The sequence below is a fragment of the Octopus bimaculoides genome, chromosome 10 (assembly GCF_001194135.2).
Source record: "Octopus bimaculoides isolate UCB-OBI-ISO-001 chromosome 10, ASM119413v2, whole genome shotgun sequence".
Lineage (NCBI taxonomy): Eukaryota > Metazoa > Mollusca > Cephalopoda > Octopoda > Octopodidae > Octopus > Octopus bimaculoides.
This window is the reverse complement of record NC_068990.1, coordinates 64,539,869-64,566,005: the sequence shown is the minus strand read 5'-3', so window position 1 is coordinate 64,566,005 and position 26,137 is coordinate 64,539,869. Positions and strand designations below refer to the sequence as shown.

General features: G+C 35.5%; 1 protein-coding gene across 2 annotated transcripts in view; it reads left to right on the top strand.

The window, feature by feature from the left end:
* The window catches only part of LOC106879759 (selenocysteine-specific elongation factor), a 34,309-nt gene that overhangs the window by 1,391 nt on the left and 6,781 nt on the right, over nt 1-26,137 (top strand). The window contains exons 2-7 of one of the 2 annotated variants that reach the window (XM_014929444.2): nt 3,127-3,440; nt 7,964-8,133; nt 9,769-9,858; nt 12,446-12,631; nt 15,102-15,185; nt 21,308-21,992. In XM_014929444.2, the coding sequence (XP_014784930.1) occupies nt 7,984-8,133; nt 9,769-9,858; nt 12,446-12,631; nt 15,102-15,185; nt 21,308-21,992 (1,195 nt within the window). In that variant the 5' untranslated portion in view covers nt 3,127-3,440; nt 7,964-7,983. The remainder of the gene's footprint in view (nt 1-3,126; nt 3,441-7,963; nt 8,134-9,768; nt 9,859-12,445; nt 12,632-15,101; nt 15,186-21,307; nt 21,993-26,137) is intronic. The other variant, XM_014929443.2, reaches the window with a different exon arrangement.

Here is a 26,137-nt window from a genome sequence, read left to right as displayed (position 1 = left end):
AAAAAATACGATTATTTAATTGAAAGTTTTTTCAGAAGAGTAATGTATGAATATAGATGTATTACTGGCCCGACATGGGTTAGACATAATGACATATATAGTCAAAATAAATTTCGACAAGTTACAATTTCCTGGCTATCGTTTCATTTCAATACGCCGACAGCCAAGTTATTTATGGTAATCTTCAAGTTTAGGAGATAAAAAAAAAATAAATAAAAATATTCAAGGGAAGTAACTGAATGTCTTACCAGTATTATCCGTACATCTCTGTTTATAAATAAATCACACGTGATTTGATTGACGTTAGGGTTAGGGTTAGGGTGTGATTTATTTATAAACAGCTAGAAGAAAACGGATAATACTGGTAAGTCGTTCAGTTATTTCCCTTGAATATTTTTTAAAATTTTTTTATCCCCCTAAACTTGAAGATTACCGTTATTTATATAAATACTGCACAGTTATTGACTTCAATTTGAATGGCGCCGCTTTAACCAAAAATTTCCCCTTAACAATCTGTAAATTTGCTGAATACGTTTTTAAGTATGTCCTTCGTCATCTCCAGTACAAAACGAAAGCTACCTTATATTAAACAATTGAAGTAAGGGAAATAACACGCTACCAATTAAACAACAAATCTCAGTTTCAAAAATTGTTTAACCTGTCAGTGTTAACAGTTAGTGGTGTTTCACATATCTCACACCAGACTCTAGTTCTTGAGAAATTTGTAACTGCCCAGCAGATATCACAGTGTTTATAACACAGCAGAATATTAATATGAGATTTGGAAACAACCAAATAAATGGTGTCTAGAAAGTTCTTTTGATGCCTTGTGTCCATACGTATTGTAGTATTTTTGGTGGTAATTTTTTTAGCAAGAGATTGGGTGGAATTTTAGTTTTAAGCACCTCTCAATTTTTTTTTTTAAATTTTCATTAAATTTTTGCGAATTTGTGTTCTATAGACGGAAATTCATCCTATTATGAAAAAAAGAATTGTGTTCTGTACATGGGAATTCATACAATTATGGAAAGAAAGAAATTGTCTCATTTAAGAGCGATTTAATTGGTGTTTTTAACACATCTCACGACCAACTGATACCTTCCTCGTTTCTTTGTCACTCTGGCATGTATCAATGTTTTTTTAATATTTTTCTCCCCATAAACACATTTAATGGCATGATGCACCCAAGGGTGACCCATTTCTAGGATCTAAGCAAAAAATCCTGGACTACTCATATTTTAAACTAATTTAAAAACAAAAATTCGGATAAGATTGGTGGTGGTGGTGGGGAATTAAAAAGTAAAAATACAAAAAATTTCATTATCATATGAATTCCCATCTGTAGAACAGAAATTTTCTGAAGATTCCCAAAAATTAAAAAAGTTATAAGGGTGATTAAACCAGAATTCTGCCAAAAGTTGTTTGTTACAATATATTTTGTGAGATTACTTCTATAACACATACAACCTATATCTTAAACACAACAGCTATAACTATTGTGTGATTGATTAACACCCATTTTCCATTTTCCATTTTGAAAGAAGAACCAAGAGGAAAATTATCCAAATATTTATGCATCTCATTATTAAAAAAAAATATATATATCTATTAAGTACAATGATGACTGTGACTAAGTTTGTTTTGCAATCTTACAGCTCTAAATTCGTTCCTGTCTACCATAGCCATAGCTTGTGAATAACTGTGCAGAAGTCATTTGTGTGTGTGTGTGTGTGTGTTTATATCAGCTAGAAGTAAATAGGGGTATGTGTGAACAGAAATACCCTGTGGTGTTTGTCCAAGTTAATTCCTGTTATGCTAATGTCCACTTTGCAACAAAGTAAAAAGGAATTTGGTTGATATAATTTATTAAAATTCATGTGTCTAAGCATGGCTACTGTCCAGTAACTGAAACCAGTAAAAGAATACAAGAATTGATGCAAGGAAATTCTGTGACATCATTGCTAACCAACCATATATCATGTGATGTATAAACTTCAAGATGTAACTGGATTAGTCTTGAATGTATTGTTAATGGTGCATAAATTGTCAGTTTCTGTTTTGGACAGATACAAAATATTAATTCATATTTTTTACATTTTTTTAACACAATTTACAATGCATTATCTTATTTATATTTTGCATTATGATGTAATTATTTCCATTAATGCATTACATATAATTATTTTAAGTGTCCAGAATGTTCTTTTTATATAAATGTCATATCAGGGATCCAGAAAGTAAACTATCTCACTTGTTCATTGTACCAAATTATTTCCTCAATTTTCTTTTAGATAGTCTCAATTTCTTTTTACAAAGTGACCAACTGCCACTGAGCAACCAGTTGCATGTTAGCACATTATTTACTAGGTAAACAAAAAGGGTTATCTTAATCATATGTCTGAGGGCACCAATTAGGAAGTAAGTCTGATTTATTTTTAACTAAAGATTTAGATTTTATATATATATATATATATATATATATATATATATCATAAGGTTTTTAAACTTTTAAATTTTCATATTCAAAAGAGACAGAGACTTCAAATTCGATATATCGATTTATTCACCACTCTATGTTAACATTTCTGTGCCAAACTTATCCAGTGACTGGTCCATTGGATTTAGACGTTTGGCACTTCTTCAGGAGTGGTTACCTTTCGAACAAAACACGAAAAAACACATACATAACTATTATTAGGTCTTTAGGATATCGTTAGCTTTCGTCTTTGTTATATATATATATATATATATATATATATATAGTATATTAGCTATATCACTTAGAACATTTCCATTTAATTTTATATCTTGGAAGATCAAGGTTGAAGTACACCAGCCGTACATTCCCTTCACACACACTTTAAACAAATAAAATGTAACCTGGATTTTATATACATTCAGGCTAAAACTCCATGCTAAGCTAAAACATCATTTTACTGTTCATATTTTTATATAAGTGAAAGGGATGATTTTGTCTCAGATAAATTAGAGTCAACTAATCAAATCAAAAGCCAGTTTAATGACTACTATCATTATTCTAGTTGTCTGCAAGTCCCTGTTCCATTCCAGATAATTTTTTTAAACTATTCATCTATCTACACCCATTTTTTTTCTTCTACATTTTAGTATTTTTGGAAAATTGCTTATCACAAGAAAATCACCTCTAGGCATGTTATCCTGTAGTTCATTTCATGAAGTGACAAGAACCATTTCAGTCAGCTAAAATCAGTGCCTGGAATTCTTTAGTAAAAGATATGTTTGATTTTGCGAGTTATTGGATAACTAAAATATTCTCTCTAGCAGTATCCTGGATAAGAAAACAATTACAAGCTGGGAACATTTCTGTCATTTTGTATCCTATCATAAAAATTTTGGAAAACAAGTGTTTATTATAGCACTGATATTGAAATCTTGTTGTAGCTGAGTCTGTAACTTGGCAGGTGAGTTGGCAGTTAAACATCTTGTATAATGTTTTATTAGATTGTGCTAAGGATTTCTTAACTGTTACATCTAATTGAAGGAGGTGAAGCAGCTTTGACTTGGCTTGGTCTAGTAGCTTGTAATGAGGCCATGCCAGGTAAAGTTTTTTGGTTTTTATGTACAGATTGATTCTGTGATGCTAAATGAAAGATTAGAAATATGTTATCACTCTTCTTGAAGAGATGCAGATGATAAAGTCTTGTAAACTATATTACATAAGAACATAATGATAATAAACGTAAACGTTGACTTTTGAATATTATCTACTATCATTATAAAAGTATGAAAGTATTTGTCCTGGTGTTTAATTGGTAGAATATCAAATCAGAGTTGATTCTTTCTCTTTTATTCTTTTACTTGTTTCAGTCATTTGACTGTGGCCATGCTGGAGCACCACCTTTTAGTTGAGCAAATCGACCCCAGGACTTATTCTTTGTAAGCCTAGTACTTATTCTATCGGTCTCTTTTTGCCGAACTGCTTAGTTATGGGGGACGTAAACACACTCAGAATTGGATGTCAAGTGATGTTGGAGGGGATGGGGAGGACAGACAGACACACACACACACATATATACATATATACAACGGGCTTCTTTCAGTTTCTGTCTACCAAATCCACTCACAAGGCTTTGGTTGGCCCGAGGCTATAGAAGACATTTGCCCAAGGTGCCATGCAGTGGGACTGAACCCAGAACCATGTGGTTGGTAAGCAAGCTACTTACCACACAGCCACTCTTGCGCCTATTATTGAAAGAAGTTTTTCAAAATCTTCATAACAAATCTGGTTAAACTGTCAAATCCAAAATCCCTCATATCAACAAGATGGGGGCTGAACTTAACGTCAGCCAAACATTTATGTGGTGGGTCTGCTTACATTTGTATTCCATCTCAATGATATTCACTGCCCGAATACTTAAGGTAGTCATCTACCAGTCAAAGGTCCAACTTATTGGGTTCAACCTTTTCTTACCATATTTCTATTAATATACACTACCTTTGTTTCAGTTACTGTTGAAAATAAGGAAGTTAAAATAATTCTGCCTTTATTAAAATGATATTTAACCCTTTTGTTACCATATTTCTGTTGAGATGCTCTGTGTTTCTTTCAATTAATTTTAAATATAAGAAAGAATTTAGGAAAATAACTTAGTTATCATTAAGCTAGTGTTAGGAACGTAAATTGTGACTAAAATTTGGTGGAAGACTTTAATTCAGAATCTTTGAGAACAAGACATTTGTACTACAGAGCCAGAGGCAGTTTCAGGCTGGTCGGTATCAAAAGGGTTAAGGTGGGAAGCTGGCTGAATCGTTGGCATCTCAGGCAAAATGCCACTAAGCATTTTGTCATCATCATCATCATCGTTTAACGTCCGCTTTCCATGCTAGCATGGGTTGGACGATTTGACTGAGGACTGGTGCAACCGGATGGCAACACCAGGCTCCAATCTGATTTGGCAGAGTTTCTACAGCTGGATGCCCTTCCTAACGCCAACCACTCAGAGAGTGTAGTGGGTGCTTTTACGTGTCACCTGCACGAAGGCCAGTCAGGCGGTACTGGCAACAGCCACGCTCAAAATGGTGTGTTTTATGTGCCACCCGCACAAGAGCCAGTCCAGGGGCACTGGCAACGATCTCGCTCGAAAATCCTTACACATGTCACAGGCACAAGTGCCAGAAAGACGACGCTGGGTGCATTCAAATTCCACTGAGGTTGACTTTGCCTTTCATCTTTTTGAGGTTGATGAAATATGTACCAGTAGAGCCCTCCTTTGGTCAGTTGCTGACCATGGGTTATATCCTTGCTGTTTTCAGCTCAGCTGGAGCTGAAAACAGGTGTTTCAGGTGGCTAAACAGACCTATACATGAGTGACAGTCTGTCACATAGAGCACATTTGTATACAGTCTTAATGTCCATTGGAGTCACTGTGCTCCTTTTGATGGGCTCACACATACTGTTGTGCTTATTAACCTCTTTTCCCCTGACTTGTGGTGTTCATTCAAGGTGCTCCTCCATGTTGGCCGGATAGCTGCAAGGCTCTCCCAGGTCTCTGAGTTAATGACAAACCAGTAGAGCCCCAGGGTCAATATGATTGACTACCCACTCTCCCAAAATTTCAGGCCTTGTGCCTATAGTAGAAAGGATTATGAAAATGGTATTTGGAACAAAATTGTTATGGAAAGTTTTTACTTTAGGTCACTTTAAAAGAAGTTTGTATCATAGAACCAAGGTCAGTCTCAAGTGAGTTGATATCAAAAAGGTTAAACGGGCTAAGATTTATTATCTAGCATTATATACTTTTCTATGTTTTTCCATTCTGTGTAGATGCCATTTTCACAAGATCAAGCTTTAAAATCAGAAGAATTTTTACAGCTTTATTTTACTTATCTTTCTTTCATTTGATTCCTCTTTTTCTCCATGCTGGTATGTTGTCATGTATTTAAATCGTATCAAGCCTAACATTTTTTGCTGCTGTTTTTTGTAACTTCATCATGAATCTTTCTTGGTTTATGTCTTCTAAGGATATCTCCACCAGTTACTTACTGCTCAACACCAAGTATTCTTTCACATTATACAGTAGGATTAACAGCCCTCTTGTCTACCTTAATTTTAACATCAATTTAACATTGCTCATGTCTACATTAACATTTTGATGTCAGTTTTTTCATTTTGTTATTGGTAGTTCAACTGTGGACTCTCAACCTCTCAATAATTTTTTTCTTTGATCTTTTATATTGTGTTTCTAGATTTGATTTTATATATTAAGAAAGAAATTGTTAATTATTATCTTGGATGAGAGGGGAATGGGGTTTGTTTACTAAGGAAAACTACATTGGTGATCTAAGGTAGCTTGGCGTATGGCTGTCTCTCATTTAACTACCAAGCAATATACTGTGATAGACTAATAGCAAATGCCTTAGGTTGTTATGAACAGTGGGATTGCCAATGGTGTAGTTTGCAGTGTCTGTGTTTTCCCTGTACAATTTGGGACAGAACACTTTTCTTGGTTATTTTCACTACAGCTGGAAAGCCACCTCATGAGTGTGATGTGACAATGTAAGGTCTTTATGAATAAAGGTTGTTTCTGCTCTGTAGACAGGGAATTTAAGGTAGTCTAGACCATGAGAATGAAGCTGTCTCCATATTGATAAGAGTAGGAGAAGTAAGGTGTGGTGGTGGTGGTGGGGGAGGGTATACCAGCTAGACATTTGTAAATAATCTGTAGTAATTAAATTGATATAGCATTAATAAACATATCAAAAATTATGATCATGCTAACATAAGTATAATAATTATCTGTGGAGGCGCAATGGCCCAGTGGTTAGGGCAGCGGACTCGCAGTCATAGGATCGCGGTTTCGATTCCCAAACCGGGCGTTGTGAATGTTTATTGAGCGAAAACACCTAAAGCTCCACGAGGCTCTGGCAGGGGATGGTGGTGAACCCTGCTGTACTCTTCCACCACAACTTTCTCTCACTCTTCCTGTTTCTGTTGTGCCTGTAATTCAAAGGGTCAGCCTTGTCACACTGTGTCACGCTGAATATCCCCAAAAACTACGTTACGGGTACATGTGTCTGTGGAGTGCTCAGCCACTTGCACGTTAATTTCATGAGCAGGCTGTTCCGTTGATCGGATCAACTGGAACCCTAGACGTCGTAAGCGACGGAGTACCAGCATAATAATTATCTATAATAATCAATGTGAAATGCTGTCTGTCTGGGATGCCTGTATTTCAGCCTACATTTGCTCTACATAGACATATACCGTTTTGGAATCAGGATAATCCTGGGATTAAAAATCTGTCCTTCATTTGGTTCTTGAACATCCTGCATTAGGATCTGATTTAAAAGCATTTGGGTTTGCTATTTCCAGCAGGTAAAGCTTGGCTGATTCATGCCATCTTGGTTGGTGTCTGTCTGATGACGTCAGAGATCAAGTGGAGAGATAAATGACATTCATTTCATTAATTTTACCTCAAGACAAGTACTTTGGGACATATTGGCCAACAGTTGGAATTCAACTTGGGTCTAATGATTGCATTACAGAATTAATTCTCATCCGTCCTTAACCTCTGATCAAACCCCACTAGGGCATATAGTCATTGTAAATAGTCATGCTGTTTGACACTCTTTAGTTTTGGGCCACAGGCACAATTAGCCCTCCACAGTAGCTAACTTAAAAGTCTGCATGGAGTGTGGCTTTTAAGCTAGTTTGTAGTAAATGAATATGACACTAATACCAGTAATATACTGAGCTGAAATTCAATTCACAAAGACCAAACATAAACAGTAGAGTTGGTACAGTGTATAAAATGCTGAGCCAAATGATTTACTGTGCTTTGTTTTCTCAATCTCATTTACAAATTCAGTTATTTATATAAGCACCAGACTTGATTAAATTACCACAAAGTCCCCATTCTGATGTTGCTCAAAGAAGAATAGATATTCTTTTAATTATTTAATATTTTGTTTTTCCATTCATTAGGTGCCCAGATTATTGACCTTATGATTTTGGTTGTTGACATCACTAAAGGAATTCAAACTCAAACTGCTGAGTGTCTTGTTGTTGGAGAGATTGCCTGTGAGAAAATGGTGGTTGTACTTAATAAGACAGATTTGTTGCCACCGGCTAAAAAGGCTGCTACAATTGAAAAAGTAAGTTTCATTTCAGACCGTCATAAACGAAGGTCATAAACAAACTTCCTGACATCTTAATTTTTCCCTCTTAGCTTCATGTGTTCATTATTTTATTTTACTCTCTCCGTTCATGATTCTAAATATTCCATTCCACAAGGATGTTTTTTCCATTGACTGTTAAGACATCCACCCTATGGTTATGAATGACCATAGGATTGCACCTAGAAAGTTACCCACCATGGCACAAATCTGGGCAAAGTTTATGGAAGACAAGCAGTTGCCCATGCATACTGGCCTCCCCTCTCCACACCATTGATGTTATCCAAAGGAAAGGCTAAAGTCAATACAGCTTGGCACCAGTGACATCACAACTCATTTCTACAGATGAGTGAACTGGAGCCACATGAGATAAAGTGTCTTGCTCAAGAACACAGCCGCTCTGGGAATGGAACTCACTACCTCATGATTGTGAGCCTGATGCTCTAACCACTGGGTCATGCACCTTCCATTGACTGCATTCTCTATGATATTTTAGGTTTGGCTTGTGTGCAACTATCTCTGCCAGTGTGATTTAGTCAGAATAGTAGCCATTTCAAGACTCTTCTAACTGCTGCTATGAACTGAAAAGGTTGGCTCATAATCACTATGAAATTCACCATCATTTAAGTTGAATAAGCAGAATTCTGGTTTAAGCACCCCATATAACCTCTCATAAGGTTTCTAATTTTTAGAATTTTCAGAAAATTTTTGCAAAGTTGTGTTCTACACATAGGAATTCATATAATTATGGAGAAAAAAAATATTTTTCTGTTTTAATATTTTTCAAACCTCATCTGCCCCATGAATCCTAAAAGTTCTGCTCTTTTTCGAATTTTTTTTTTAAATCAGAGTTTAAAATACAGAAAAACCCAATTTTTTTTTTGCTTAAATCTCAATGCATCTCCATTCCATTAAATGTATTTATGGGAAGAAAAATATTGAAAAACATTAATATATGTCAGAGTGACAAAGAGACAAGAAAGGTATGAGGTGATCATGAGATGTACGAAAAATAACAGCTAAATTGCTTTTAAATCACATGCAAAAAATTTTTTTGCATAATTGTATGAATTCCTGTGTGCAGAAGACAAATTTGCAAAAGCTTTCTGCTCTTGAATAGTTATATGAATTAATGTGCATGCATTAATGCAAGCCACTATTGACTTGCATATATTAATGCTCCTACTCATTTTAGTTTCTGTTTTGTATTATTCACCCAGAGTTTTTATTCCTCAATTCATTCCAATGGTAAAGGTAAAGATTCCATCTCAAATCATTCTGACTCATGAGGGCTGGTTTCTCAGTTTCCTTGGCGTATAGATTCCTGATCACGATGGGACACCACACCATCGCGGGATTACTCATTTCTGCCAGCTGAGTGAACTGGAGCAACGTGAAATTAAGTGTTTTGCTTAAGAACACAATGCGTTGCCTGGTTCAAGAATCAAAACCACAATCTTGTGATCATGTTTCTAACACCTTGACTACTAAGTCAGGCACCTCCATGCTCACTCCAATGATTGATACTTAAAAGTGAGTGATGGTATATTTCATATAATAGGACTGCTTTATCCTATTTACTACTCTAAAATTTGAAATGTTTAATATTTACAGATGACAAAGCGATTACTGAAAACCTTGGAGTCTACAAAGTTTGCTAAAGCCCCAATAATTGCAGTGTCTGCTAATCCAGGAGGAACTGAGGTTGGTACCATTATTCATACTTTTGCATTCTGACATTGGTTTGGATTAACTGGGTTAGTGTTTGTTTGAGTTCTTAGCAGATCTCTTTGTAACCATTATGCTATTTTGTCAACTTGAGTTACTATTTTCTTTCTTTTTTTTTTTTTGCTTGCTCCATCTTTCTTTTATTTTATCCTTCGTTTATGTTCAGGAAGTTTATCAAAATCCACTGGGCTACTCTATCCTTGAAGGCCTAACTACTATAAGTTATTTTTTCAAAGCTACAATGGAAATGACAAAGGAGCATAATTAGCATAATTTGCTTTATGAGTTCAAGAAAGGCAACAATGCAATGGAAAGTGCGAAGAATATTAGTGTAGTATATGGGGATCAGACAATAAGCATAAGCCAGTGTCAACAGTGGTTTCAGAAATTCTGAGCCAGAAACTACAGCCTAGAGGATGAGTCTCATCCTGGAAGATCTGTAGAGCTCAATGAGGACATCCTGCAAACCCTAGTGGAACAAAATCTTATTGTATCTATTGAAGAACTAGCAGAGAAGCTTGGATTTGGTCATTCAACCATTCATCGATACCTGCGTGCCATCGGAAAAGCCAGCAAATTGGGTCAGTGGGTTCCTCTCAAACTTTCCGAGTCTAATCGCGTGCAGAGAGTGAATGTGTGCTCTTCTTTGCTGTCATGTCATATGAATTAACCTGTTTTTGGACCAAATGCAGTGGGTTGGGAAAGGAGAAACACTGGCACTCCAAGCTAAAGAAGGTCTTCACCCATGTAAGGTGTTGTTATCTATTTGGTGGGATATGAAAGGTTTAGTCCACTTTGAACTTTTAAACCCAAACCAAACGATAACAAAGGAGATCTGCTGTGAGCAGCTTGGGCAGCTTCAGTCAGAGCTGGAAGAAAAATGACTGTCTTTGGTTTCAAGATGAAAGGTGTTCTTCCATCAGGCGAGGATGACATTCCAAAGGCTAGAACAATTTGAATGGGAAACAATGTCTTGCCCACCATATTCGCTGGACATTGCCCCATCTGATTATGATTTATTCTACAGTCTTCGAAATCATTTGGACGGGAAAAATATGAATTCTGTAGACGAGATCAGAAGAGTAATGGAGGAGTATTTTTCATCATGGACTGGTGAATTTTGGAAGAGGGGCCTTGCAAGTCTACCAGATAGATGGAAGAGCATTGTAAAAAATGAAGGAGAGTATATTTTAGATTAAAAAAAGAACTTTGTTATCTTAATTTTGAAAAATAAAAGAAGTATAAAAAAAACTGCATTATTTATGGGATGACCCAATAATATTGGTTTCAAATTTTTATGCAAAGTCATCAATTTCAGTAGGCGGGGTTAAGTTGATCCCTGGTACTTATTTTATCGACCCTGAAAGCATGAAAGGCAAAGTTAATCTTGGTGGAATTTGAACTTGGAATGTAAAGACACATGAAATGCTATTAGGCATTTTGCCCTGTATGCTAATGATTCTACCAGCCTATAACAGAATAATATTTGTAAGATTTTGCCTGCTTATAGTTGTTCAGTAGAAGTACCATAACATTATTTAACTTTTAGGTGGCCTGAATTTACTGTAGAAGTTCAATACCCAGTTCTTTCACTTCACTATTTATCGGATGTGTAATGAAGAGACAATCAGCTGTGGTCACACTGTATGAAGGCAGTTTTTGGTAGTGAGTGGCTCCACGAATTGAATTATATTTTATTTTCTGTTCATATTGACTTAATAAGGGATACACAGCATTGCTTCCTTAGAAATAAATTAACATATGTCAGGTACAGGTGTGGCTCTGTGGTAAGAAGTTTGCTTCCCCAGCACATGGTTCCAGGTTCAATCCCACTGCATGGCACATTGGGCAAGTGTCTTCTGCCTCAGGCTGACCAGCCTTGTGAGTAGATGTGGTAGATGGAAACTGAAAGAAGCCCATCTTATGTGTGTGTATGTGTGTGTGCCTTTGTATTTGTCCCTAACACTGATTGACAACCAGCGATGGTGTATTTACTTCCCCATAACTTAGAAGTTTGGCCAGAGAGACTGATAGAATAAGTACCAGGCTGAAAAAGAAAAGAAGTACTGATGTTGATTTGTTCAACAAAAATCCTTCAAGGCAGTGTCTCAGCATGGCTGTAGTCTAATGACTGAAACAAGTAAAAGATAAAAGATATAAATCAGTAAAAAAGCTTGTGTTGTTACTCATCTTGCTAGAAATAGCAAGCAACTTCTGAAAATACATACTTGTTTCTTGGTAAAGTAAGAACCGACTGGACAGTATACTTGTGTCATCATCGTTTAACGTCCGTTTTCCATGCTAGCATGGGTTGGACGATTTGACTGTGGACTGGTGAAACCAGATGGCTACTCCAGGCTTCAATTTGATATAGCCACCTGGTCTACCAGTCCTCAGTTAAATCGTCCAACCCATGCTGGTATGTATGTATATATATATATATATATATATATATATATATAATAAAGTGATATTCTTGAATGAAAGTACATGTAACATTTGAAGAAAACAAGCAAGAAGATTATTATTTGTTGAATTTGTGGCCCTTGTTTTATCCCATCAGACTGGAGATACTTCAAAATCAGAGGGAATTGTGGAGTTGCTGGAAACCCTAAAGAAATACACTTATATACCAGAGCGAAACCTTACTGGACCCTTTATTTTTTCTGTTGACCATTGCTTTACAATTCGAGGACAAGGAACTGTGATGACTGGAACAGTACTCAATGGCAGTGTCTCTATTAATGAGGTTAGTACATAATATTTTTATCATGAGAAAGTCCTCACACGTTAGGAATTTGAGGAGTTGTTATTTATATGGCTTGTGAAGTTATATTCATTATGTTAATATAATGTGTGTATTGTCTGTGTCTGAGGAAGTGCATTTTACTGGAACATAATTTATTGAGTCTGGAAACCACTGAAACTTGCAACTGCATCAATTGTAAGTTGACATTATCTCCCTTATCCTTCTGAGCAGTATGTCTCTTTCTCTGTTGCTCTAACATGTGCATACAGGAAATAAACTGGAATAGTGTGGAATAGTGGTACTATTTATATTTTGCTTTTTCTGTGGTGGTGGGAAGTGTTTTTCTCACCACATAGCAACATATGAAGACAACATAAATGTAGTTATGTTGATCGTGGGTAGGAAATGAATGGAAACTTTTTGCAAGTGAAGAACTTAATTAGCACATTTCATAGCTAGCTTTTAGAAAATATAGAGAGGGTAAATCTATTTGACCATATGTTTCTTTGTAGATGTTTCTTTGTAGATGTTTCTTTTGATAATAATATAGATAGGTTACAATAACCATTTACACTTTGTTAACAGCAGTTGTAGCTTGAGCTGTAATTACTTACACCTTTTTACCATTCAAGATATAAAACAGGAATAGCTTAAACTGCATTGAATACCCAACTATCTTGGTGCCTTTTGATCTGGTGAATACTTCTGAAGTTCAAGAAATTGATTGATATTTGATAATATAATGATCTGAATAATTATATTTCTTAAAGAGTTTACTACCATATTGGTTCCTGTATCTTGAGGGTACACTCGAACATGTCTTCGTCATCTCTGTCTTTTCCCAATGTAGAAACCATGTATATCCCTTAGAGCAGTAGTTCTCAACCATAGTGGTTCATAGAAGATTTTCTTCTTAAAATTTGTGTACAAGAAATTGGTTATGCTTCTACAATACACAAAATATTTTAACAGTTTTTTTGTACAATTCCTAATAACATTTAATTATAAAATTATGAGATTTTCTTTTAAGCATCAAACTTGTATGGGTGTCCAGTAGAGTAAAACAGGAATCAAAGGGGTCCACAGGCAAAAAAGGGTTGAGAACCACTGCCCTAGAGCAAGACACCTGTTACTGTCTCTCTCTCAGACTTTAATTGTTCATCTCCTGGCATAAAACCACTACCCTCACTTCTCTATGTGGAGGTGCATGGCTTAGTGGTTAGGGTGTTGAACTCCTGACCGTAAGATGGTGGTTTAGATTCCTAGACCGAGCAACGCATTGTGTTCTTCAGCAAAGCATTTCATTTCATGCTGCTCCAGTCTCCACTCTGGTGGCAAAAATGAGTAATCCTATGATGCACCAGTGTCCTGTCCAGGTGGGGAATATATATATGCCATGAAGCCAGAAAACCGGCCCTTATGAGTCAGTATGACTCATGAAGGTAACTTTTTGTTTTTTTGTTTTTTGCCCTCAATTCTGCACAATCCTCAGTTGAGGAGTCTTGTCTTGTGAGTTACTTGGTGACCTCACTGGTGCTGGTGCCATATAAAAAGCACCCAGTACATTGTAAAGTGGTTGGCATTAGGAAGGACATCCAACCATAGAAACCATACCAAAGTAGATAAAGGAGTTTGTTACAATCTTCTGACTCACCAGCTCTTCTCAAATCTTTCAACCCTTGTCTGCATGCAAAACAGACATTAAATGGTGATGGTTATAATTGTGGGACTTCCAATGTTGCAATACAATTTGAAATGACAGAGTTATTTCAGTTTGAACTAACTTGATCTTTGAATCTTCTATGAAGTACATGGTCATGAGCTCTGTTCCCTTGGGCAAATTTGGTTGAGTAATTTGCATTAGATTTGTAACAGAATTCTATGTTGATAACGGTGAGACTTAATGATATGTGTAAGATATTCCATTTAGAAATGAAAGACTAGTCTCCATGTTCTCCACAATAAAGAAATTCATATCCATATCATGCTTGGCTGTTAAATGCAAATATGCCCTGATACTGGCTACATTTGTGATTTGTGTAGTGCCTTTATTGTGTATTTCTCATATGAAGACAAAAGGCTGCAGTTGGCTGTATCTCTAGAATAATATGCAGAGACTGCACACAAACAAACATACACACCATCAGGTTTATTTTATTACTACATGTATCAGTTTAATTTTGTATACTGTAGTTTATTTCACTTTCTATCTTCCTCCTTTTCTGAAAATAGGGTGCCTATACCAGAAGAATCATGTATATATCAACATGCATTGGTCCAAGACAACAGACATTGTAAAAGTATTCTGTTTATTTAGATCACCTTTGATAGAGAGTAAAAATAAAATAGAAAAGCTTAGAATATAAATATATGCAACAGCTGATATGATGATCTAAATGCATCTACTTTCATCTTGAGGAATTGAATATCTAATTATTTGTTTGCAATCTTCCTATTTGTATATTTTCAGACCATTGAAATCCCATCTCTGAAAGTGACCAAGAATGTTAAATCTATGCAAATGTTTCATTTACCTGTTGAGAAAGTTGTTCAGGTCAGTGAAGAATAAATGTATCAATGTTATTTAATCATCATTGAGTAAACCTATAATGAAAGGCATTCACACTCAACAATCCCACCGTCTTTTTCTATGCCTAATATGTTCTTTAACATGTTAGTGCTATGTCTCTCCCATGTTTCTCACTGTAAGGCTTTATGTCATAGTAATTCCTTTTTCCATTTTCTTTGCTTCATTTTTCTTCCTTTTTATCTTTGTTAACTGAATTCACTGTTATGTGTGTGTGTGTATATATATATATATAATCTCGTCAGTAATATATATATATACTGGCATTAGGAAGGGCATCCAGCTGTAGAAACTCTGCCAAATCAGGTTGGAGCCATCTGGTTCACCGGTCCTCAGTCAAATCGTCCAACCCATGCTAGCATGGAAAGCGGACGTTAAACGATGATGATGATGAGATGTATGAAAAGCTAAGCGCTTTATGGATGTAAAACCCTGGGTAATCCAATGAACCAGCTAAACTGTTTCTCTAAATATATATATTCAACTTTTTTGTCATTTCCTTGTTAAGTTTTCTTACCATTATTTCTTTCTTAGTTATCCCCCACCCTCTTGTCCAACCAATGATGACTAAACTCTGCGCAAATATGAAGTATGTCCTTCAAGTATGTCTAGCTCCATTGTTAATCCTTTGTTGAGCCAACAGCTAGGACATACACTGTTTTAAGAGTGTTCTGAGGTAATTCTAATCCTATCAATATTAAAAAGTATTTTTAAAAAATGTTAAATGTTACACTGAAGCCACAATGGATTTTGCCACAATTGTTATGATTTTTAGTTAGCAACTTCAGAAGAAATATAAGGAATGGCATCAGGACTGTTTGGGAAACTGTCAAAGGTATTTAACATTGTATACAGAGAACGTGCTGAATGTTCAACAATGGTTATTCACTCAAATTCAGGAAACTTTGTTAGTTCATTAAAAATCGATGGCCCAAGTTGTTTTCGGAGAGTAGCCATCTGGGCCTTTTGGGCTCATGTTGACAACTGCACTGTTTAATACTTTCCTCATTTGTGTGACCATGCTGCTATACATATGAATGAAATGGAGGTCACTAGAAGTGAACCTTTTCAATGTCAGAGAAATGCAATGTACCAATAAGTTCACAACTGAATAGTTCATTGAACTACATTAGTCTGATGATAGTGTTTTCAGTGTTCACACTTCATAAGAACTATAAGCCACCATAGCAGCCATTACATTTTATGGAAAAAAATGGGCCTGATAGTTAACTGCCACAAGCAGATCATTTGTGAATGGTACACTATTCCCCACCCACCCACACCTGCTTATTCACTTTCTCAGTACAACAGTAACAAGAAGCTATATCTTCCTTTCTAATTCCCATACTTAAGCAATATCATTTCTAGTGAATGCTCAACTTCTATCTACTGGCCAATCTGTATTTCCACTCTTCTGTTTAGGTGTTAGTCATGGACTTCATACATTGAAACAGTGGAAATCTTTCACATCCAATGTCTGTTGAAGATCTTTTTACTCACCTGTTTTAAAAAGAATTATGCACATTCAAATCTAGCAACACCAGCAGCATTGAATCCACCCCAAATCATCTTCTATAATCAACTGTCTTGGATCTTTTTTAAAACGGGGGCCACATTTTTCATTAACGAAACACTTTGAAACTTGGAACACTGGTAGAATGTGTCATATAAAACATCTTTTTCTCTTAGTCTTCTTTAAAAAAAAAGAAATCCCTAACTTATTCCATGTTAAAGTTGTCGTATTTCTGTAATTTCAACCAATCACTGACGCCCATTCAGCCGATATACATTAAGTGCCGACTACATAAACAAACGATTCTGAAACAATTCTATCGGTGATAGGGTTAGGGTTAAGGCTAGGGTAAAACAGCAAATTTAAAAAGAAAAAAGCAAAACGAAGCTATGGAAATTAAATACGCTTTACATCGCTTAATCAGCCAAAGGGAGTAAATGTAAACAACTGAATACTTGTCAGTGATTGGTTGAAATTATCGAAATAAGACAATTTTTTACATGAAATAAATTCGAATACAAAAATATTTTTCTGTTCTATAACACAAAATAGATAAGTATACAAAGTTTGAAAGTCTTTCGGTACCAAAAACACTACGTAAAACATTAATGAAAAATGTGGCCCCCGTTTTAAAAAAGATCCACTGTCTTTTCTACTTATTCAACTGAATTGTGCAATTTGTTTTTCTAATTTACTCTTTCAGTCATTTTCTTTCCTTTAGGAGTTTTCTTACCTCTTTGTCTCTCTTAGTTTTTTCCCTCTTGTTGCAACCAATGATGACTAAACTCTGCGCAAATATGAAGTATGCTCATCAACTATGTCTGGCTTCAATGAGCCAACAGCTGGGACATACAGTGTCTTGTGAGTGCTCTGAGGTAATGCTGCAACATATTCCCTATACTTTTACCAAAGGCGAAACAATGTTATTATTTCTTAGTGAACTCATTAGAAAAGATAATAGTTCTGGTTTATCTTTTCAGTATTTTGTTTTGCAGCACAATACCAAGTATGTATGTTGTGTGTGTGATAAGTGAATGAACAGTTTTCCACTACTACTCTTGTTCTTTAAATCAAATTTCTGTGTTAAAAATTGTACTATTGTAAATAGTTTTCTTTTTACACTTCCTCATTAATTGGTTCTGATCAGTTTGCAGCAATATTGCCACAAAGAAAATTTACTCTAGTTGTCAGTTTTTTTTTTTTTAATGTTTTTGAAGAGAATCAAGATTTTGTTAGAGAGAAGCATGTATTGAATGATATTAATGCATTTACCCTCATGGGTTCCACAATGGAAAGGAGATGTTCATTGAAGAGAACAAGCAAAAAGATCAATCTCCAAACAGTTTTCTACTTGTCACTAAATGATATTGACACATTTGTTCCCAATTTGTGTAGTTTTTTGACGTGTCTCTAATTTTCCTTTGTATCCTTTATTCATCTAATAGTACTCACTCACTCATGAGATATTTCTTCCATTTATTTTCTCATGGTGTTAATCTCTCTCTTTTAATCAAACTCAAAAGTAGCCCGTCCTCTACATGGTCATTTAGTATGCTAAAAATAGCAGGCACCATGTAGTGGGTATATTCTAAGGCCTATAGCATAACCAAACTGTCACATTAACAATTTCACCTCTGATATGTATTTTTTTCTTCAAATTATGCTAGTATCTCTGAAAAATTGCATTTTATTAAAAAATATTCATTTAACAACTTCTAGAAGGGCAATTTTCTGCTGGTCACTAAGTAATATTTGATTTCTAATTTGTGTAATTTTTCTAACTTCTCATTTCCCTTTGTATATCTGGAAAAATTCATTTTTTTAAAAAATATTCATTTAACAAATTCCAGAAGGAATAGTTCTCAAAAGCAATTTTTTTTTATGACTTAATTGCAACTTTCACTTTTAAAATGGAAACAAAGTTGAGGCATATGACTTCGCCAAAATTCCTCTCCTCCACTTCCAAAAATGTTTTCACAACAAATTCTGATATAATCATAATCTACATCATCTGAAAGATATTTCATTAAAAACTATTCATTTTTCATTTATGAAGAAACAAAGTTGGAGCCAATACTTTAGTTCAAAGAAAAATGAGACAAATTTGGTACAATTGACTTAAATTCAAACCATTTTTCTTCTTCAGTTTCCTATTTCTTCAAAAACACCCAACAAATGTAAAATGAGCCTGGAATCAATATAATTTGGTTGATGCTGGATTAGACTTATAATCTAGTAAAATGTCATTACTGATATGTGTGTAGAAAGTAGCATGATGAAGTGTTTGAGAGAGAATGTGAGAGAAGAGACAAAGAGGGGACTCTATCTCACAGTGTTTAAAAATGCTATCTCACATTGAAATTTTCAATAATAAATGAATCATGAAAATCACATTTTGATAAAAAAAATATCAAAATTTAAATTTGTAGACAGTGTCAACTTAATTACTTTAAGTAAAAATTACATATTCCCAATTAACTAATAAACAACTTTCTTCATTATAGCATAGATGCATGGGAGAAAGTGGGTCCAAAAATGGCCCAGCAGAGAGTAATTTTTGAAGTTGACAGCTCTCTATGTGGTTCAAAGCATGATTAATGATATAAAGGTGGGGAAGGCAGCTTGATCATCAGAGATAACCAATTAGTTGTCGAAACTATCTGGTGTGGTTGGTCATACACTAAGCACATGCCTTATCAGTTAGGAAATACAAAGAGATGTTGTATCATTGCAAACTGATACAAGGGCAAAAGAGATATGCTGGATAGTCAACTATAGATTTATCAAATTGGACCAGGATATGGGAGATACTGGAAAGAGTTATAGCTTGCTCTTCTCTCTGGCTAGGTAACCAAGTCTCTCCTTTACAGCAACACACCTGTTTCTGTCCTCTTTCTTGTTATCTCTCTATTTCTCTCTTTCCTCTCTCCCATTCTCTCTTCCTCTCTCCTCTCCTCTCACTCACTAACTAACCAACCATGTACCTCCTCTATAGCAAGACACCTGTTTCTGCCTCTGTGTCTCTCTGTCACACTCTAACCTTTCATCATCTGACACAAGATCATCTCCTGCAATGCCCACCTCCCTCTCAAAATTCTTTGTCTTGCAAGTTACTTGGTGACCTTACCAGTGCTGGTGCCATGTAAAAAGCATCCAGTCCACACTGTGAAGTGGTTGGCATTTAGAAGGACATCCAACTATAAAAACTATACCAAAATTGACCTTGTCTGTGCTGGTGCCATGTAAAAATCATTCAGTCCACTCTACAGGATGGTTGGGGTTAGGAAGGGCATCCAGTGTAAAAACCATACTAAAACAGACATGGTAGTCTGGTGTATGGAAGACAGATGTTAAATAACAATGATGATTAGGAAGAGCATTAGATTAAATACAATATAGTTTGGATTTGTTCTGAGGCAAAGTCTGCCAATATCTTTTCTTGATGCAGCAACTGTAAAAGTACTGAGCTTGGAGTAATCCACTCACTTTGATTGGAAAAAGCTTTTGGGTTCCATGTTCTGTAGTCATTAGGATTGGTGACTTAGCCATGAATTCTGTGAGGAATTTAGCTTCCAAGACTCAGTTATCAGACCCCTTCTGTTTATTGTTATATTCTCCAGCCATAATATAATTTTAAGACTGGCATTTTGTTAGGACGTCATTTAACAGAAAAAATTCCATGCTTGGAATCAAGGTATCCTCAAAATAAATCTAGCCAAGACTACAGCTTTAGTCCACAAGAAGGAAGAGAGAGAACTAGAGCCATTGTAGAAGCGACCATCTGGCATACCCAGTGCAAACTATGGATCCATAAGAGGTGCAAGCTGACAGAACAAGAAGACTTTATATGTGAAATAAATTCTTTCATACGCTCAGAAAGCTTCATAGAAGTAGTTGATCATCATCATCATCGTTTAACGTCTGCTTTCCATGCCGGCATGGGTTCGATGATTTGACTGAGGACTGGTGAACCAGATGGCTGCACCAGGCTCCAATCTGATCTGGTAGAGTTTCTACAGCTGGATGCCCTTCCTAATGCCAACCACTCTGAGAGTGTAGTGGGTGCTTTTACGTGCCACTGGCATGAGAGCCAGTCAGGTGGTACTGGCAACGGCCACGCTCAAATGGTGCTTTTTACATGCTACCTGCACAGGAGATAATTTTGTTAATTAGCTAACCTAATCGACTGGCAGTGAGTGTTCTGAAAGCATAATTGTAAGAATAAAAGTTGAGTGAAAAAAATGTTTAGAGCTATTCTGCTACAAAAATTAAAAAGTACAAATGATCCCTCTAGGTTAGTAGTAATTCCCAGTAAGAACTGACTCAGACTCTGGTGACTCACCCAACCTATGACAGCATGGAAAAGCAGATTTAAAATGATGATGATGATAGCAATGAAAAGTATTAAGAAATAATTAAAAGGCTAAAATTCTGTTATCTTTAATTTATTCCTCTCTTGATTTCTGACTTTGTAAGCTCAATGCTGCCTAAGGCCATGGAAATTCTAGCTGTTAATGTTTTGTAACTCTTGAAAGTTTGTATTGCCTATATTTTAATATTTCATCTTATTTTGTAGGGTGACCGGGCTGGTATTTGTGTGACACAGTTTGATCCTAAACACCTTGAGCGTGGCCTTGTGTGTTCTCCAGGTTCCTTACCTACTATTTATGCTGGAATAATCTTTGTAAAGAAGACCCCTTACTACAAAGGAACCGTATCCACTAATGCCAAGTTCCATATAACCATGGGTCATGAAACTATCATGGCCCATGTCACATTTTTTGGCACTGAAAGTGCTTCTGAACAAGATACTACTTTAGATCTTTCAAAAGAATATAATTACCAAGAAGAATTATTAGAAAAGCAACCCCACCAGACCAATCTCTGCCAATATGCTCTCTTGGAATTTGAAAAACCCATTACTTGTTTGGCATCCTGTCTAGTGATTGGCTCCAAACTCGACAGTGATATCAATGCCAATGTGTGCCGGATTGCATTCCATGGACAGCTATTAACTTATTACACTGACTCAAAGTACAAAGAGAATAAACTATCAGAACTGAAGATATTTAAAATCAAGTCCAGGGAAGGTAGGGTCGAACGAGTTACTGATGCTCATTCACTAATTGGCAAGGATTTATTCAAGAAAGAAACAAATATACAAGCCTTTGCCAACCTCAAAGTAACATTATCAAGTGGTGAGAATGGAATTATTGAGGGCAGTTTTGGTCAAAGTGGCAAAGTAAAAATCCGTATTCCAAGTAAGTAAACCTTCTTTTCCTTAAATATATTCTTTAAAATGACAGCCTCATATTTCCAAATATCACCAACACATTTCTTAAGACTAATTGAGGATAAAGAAATTGTTTATACCATTCTTCAACAATTATTGAACAGATAAAGATAAAATGGTTGAGAGTACAGAGCAAATAGTGAAAGGCAACTAGTCTGAGGGATTTACACTATTTCACTGTCAGCTCTACTGTCTTTAAAAATATGGCTACTTGTGTTTTTAATGTACTGTACAATTTAGTAAATATAGCAGAAAGGCTAAGCTCAGCATTCATCTATTGAGACTTAAGCACCAAAGTATATCTCAGTTTTATTGAATTATCTTCTTTCTCTTCTACTTTTTCACTGTAATTACGGGAGGAGTGAGTCAGTAGTTTATCAAGGGGAGCTACAGTGCCAACTCTGCGATACTAGCCCCAATTCATGAATTAAGAAGCTATCAGTCAATTCATCTTGGCCATCATTGTTTGATGTAAAATATTATCTTTTAATTTTTGTCTTCCCCATACATGCAAGTTGCTGTCCTTCATTGCTGCCTTCTGAGATCAATCTTGACCCCTTCCCATACTTTCCTCTGCTACAGGCTCCTTCCAGATGGCACTCCTTTATCTAATTATCATCCTTCACATTATCACATCTCCATACTCATGTAGAATTATTTCTTGTTCAAATTAACAAGGGAAAGAGTAATACTAAAGGTTTATTTTTAAGATGGTGCAAAAACTCTGAAACAAGATATCATTATTTACAAATCACTTTAACAAAAGGAATGGCAATTCAGGCAATATCTTTTTATATTCCTCTCAGTCTATATTACTGGTATTGCCATCACATGAATGAAAAGTAAAATCATACTTAAAATTTCAACTCAGTTTCTCATCTAAGTTTTTTGTTTTTGAAGACAAGAGGTAAGTTCTAAGAACATTACCAACATAAATTCAGACTAGGAATCGAATTTGGATTTGAATTTCATTTTACTAACAGTTTTAAAAGATTTCATCATTTGCCACATATTTCCATATTAATAATTTCTTACATCAGCACATATTCCTATATTGGAGTAAATAGTGATACTTAAAGAAAGTAATATAGTTGAGAATAACAAAAATCCATGTGTGAAAATGATTTCTTGATATCTTTTGAAATTCTTACTCTTAGTATATGTATTTAAACTGATTATATCCGGCCAAAATATTCTATCTGTTTTATGTTCAGACCAGCCAGTTCAGGCCTTTCACAACAACCCTACAAAGTCAATCCCAAAATAAACAATTAATTGAAAACAATGTGAATAAATAAACAATACATTTGACAGAATAGTCTGAATGCTAAAGAGTTAAATTCTCAGTTTGTTAATTCTTTCTCTGGGTGTTGGAATAAAATTTTAGGATTGGATTGTTTAGAAGACCTTCATCTGTGGGGCTTGTATCTTGCATGCTACTTGTTTTTCCACATGAGAAAAGAGATTAGGGAGTCATCTTGACCCTTTCATTATTGTTGTTTGTGTTATCATAGAAAATGTTGGTAGATTTAAAAATCTCATCAAAATTTCATTAAGATATTCATTGTCCTGGTGCCACATAAAAAGCACCCTGTACACTGTGTGAAGTGGTTGGCATTAGGAAGGGCATCTAGCTATAGAAACTATGCCAGAACAGACAATGGAGCTTGGTGCGGCCCCCTTGCATTACCAGCTCTGGTCAAATCGTCCAACCCATGGTAGCATGGAAAACGAGTGTTAAATGATGATGGTGATCTAAATTAAGAATCTATTCCTGGCTGAATGGTAAGTTTGAAATAGCCTCAGTAGGGTTTTTTTTTTCTATTAAACCTGAATAATATATTTTACCTGTTATTTATCTTTGAATGTTCAATGATAAAGTAAGAATAGGAACCATGTATGATTTGGGGAATATATAATGTGTTGGCTGAAGAGGCTCTCATGCCTAGAATAATTTCTAAGTATGGTTCTGACTCAAGTTGGTCTCCTTAATACTTCAGAGTAGTGAGAATTAGCATAATATCATAATCTTGTCAAACTTACCATTCCATGCTGGCATGGGTTGAACGGTTTGGCAGGGCCCAATGAACTAGAGGACTGTCTTCAGCTGCAGTGTCTGCTTTGGTGTAGTTTCTACGGCTGTATACTCTTCCTAATATCAACCACTTTATAGAGTGCGCTCTTTTTTTACTCATGTCTCTAAAACTTGTGAGTTCACCAATTAACTTAGAAGACATAGAATTCGAAAGAAAGTGATTGCATGGGAGAGGGGAGATAACTCCTAGCATTAAGGTGGGGTTGAAATATGAACAAATTCTGCTCTCATGATTACAGTAGCTGAGTACTACCATAGCTAGAGGAATGGAAGGATGCATTCTAGGAAGATGAGAGGTGATAAAGGGTTAGAGATAGGCTTGGTGGGATCAGATCAAGAGCAGAGACAGGACGTAGTGAGTATATAGATATAAGCAATTCTTTTAGGACTTCCAATGTGACCAATGGATCTTCTTGAGCACATTGAATCATCAATCATCTTTGTCCTTTGTCATCTTTTCCAAGAGACTCAGTCTTAAGATCAGCCGTCTCTGCTTCATCCCATGTCTTCCTTGGTTTCCCTCTCTCTTCTGCAAGTTCAATTCACATTTAAGCAATCAACAGTTCTTTATACAGCTGTTTTTATCCATACTCATTACATGACCATACCGCTTATGCCCAATTTTTCTCTCAACACATTTTCAGTTTGTCATACATTGCACTTCCTACAGGGCATAATAGCTTCATTACTTTCTGGTCTTCACATATCCTCTGCATTCAAGGCTCACATCTCATTACCATGTATGTAACATTGCTGTTTGTATACAAGCATCATACAATTTACCTTTCACTCTGACCAGAGAGTCCTTTTGTAACCAACAGAGGCAATAACTCTCAAGACTTTCTCCATCCTGTTCTTATTTTAGTAATCATATACTATCTCCAGGGAACCATCTGGGCTTTTGAGAAAATCTATTTCTTGTGTGTTCTTAGTGTTTATTGCTCCTATGCATCTGTCACATACAAAGTCTACTTTTCTCCTTTAACCTTCTCATGATTTCACTGCATTTCTTGTGGGTCCCTAGCTTGCACTGGGTACACTGTGTGGAATTTCTAACCACTTCTTTCCTTCACATCAACCAGAGCTATTTTCATGAAAGGATTAGTGGTTTGTCTGTTTTCTTGCATACTGGAACTTTCGGTCTTTACTAAGCTTAAAGCCCTTTGATTCCAGGTTTTGCTTCTACTCTTCGAATTTCATTTCTAATTCTACTACAGAGTCTGCTATAAGATCAAAGTTCTTAGGATATAGTAGTTCCCAGGGGCAACTAGTATTAAATTCCTCTGTTACAGCCTGGAGGATTATGACTGAGAGAGGATTGTAAACTGAATCCTGGTGAACTCCTGAATGCACATTATAGTCATTGTTGTACTTGTTAACTCTTACATTACGGACAGTACCCCTGTACATGGCTTGTAGGGCTCTCAGAAGACATTTAATCTTCCCCTAACTTCCTCAGAGACCACCACATCACCAGATTCTGTCAAAGGCAGGGCTTAATTTTAACTAAATACTTCTGCAGTTAATCTTTAAAATCAAACTGCATCTCATCTAATCTAATTCTCTTCCTAATTAAATGGGCTATAACTTTTGCTGTAACTTTCATGACCTGGCCCAGTAGCTTGATATCTTTGTAATTCTCTCTTAGTCATCCTTATCCTTGTAACACTTGACTACCATCAATTGTTGGGGTATGTGTGCTAGGTTATCATATTATCCTATGTATGTGTCGACAACTAGAATTAATCATCTGGTTGCACAGAAATGGCAACAAGTCTATAAAAAAAGTATCTGGCTCCTCACAATACATGAATTAAAAGTATATATATATATATATATATGAGTTGTATGTATATATATATATATATATATATATATATATATATGTTATATATATGTTATATATGTATATATATATATGTATATATATATATGTATATATATATATGTATATATATATATATGTATATATATATATATGTATATATATATATGTATATATATATATGTATATATAT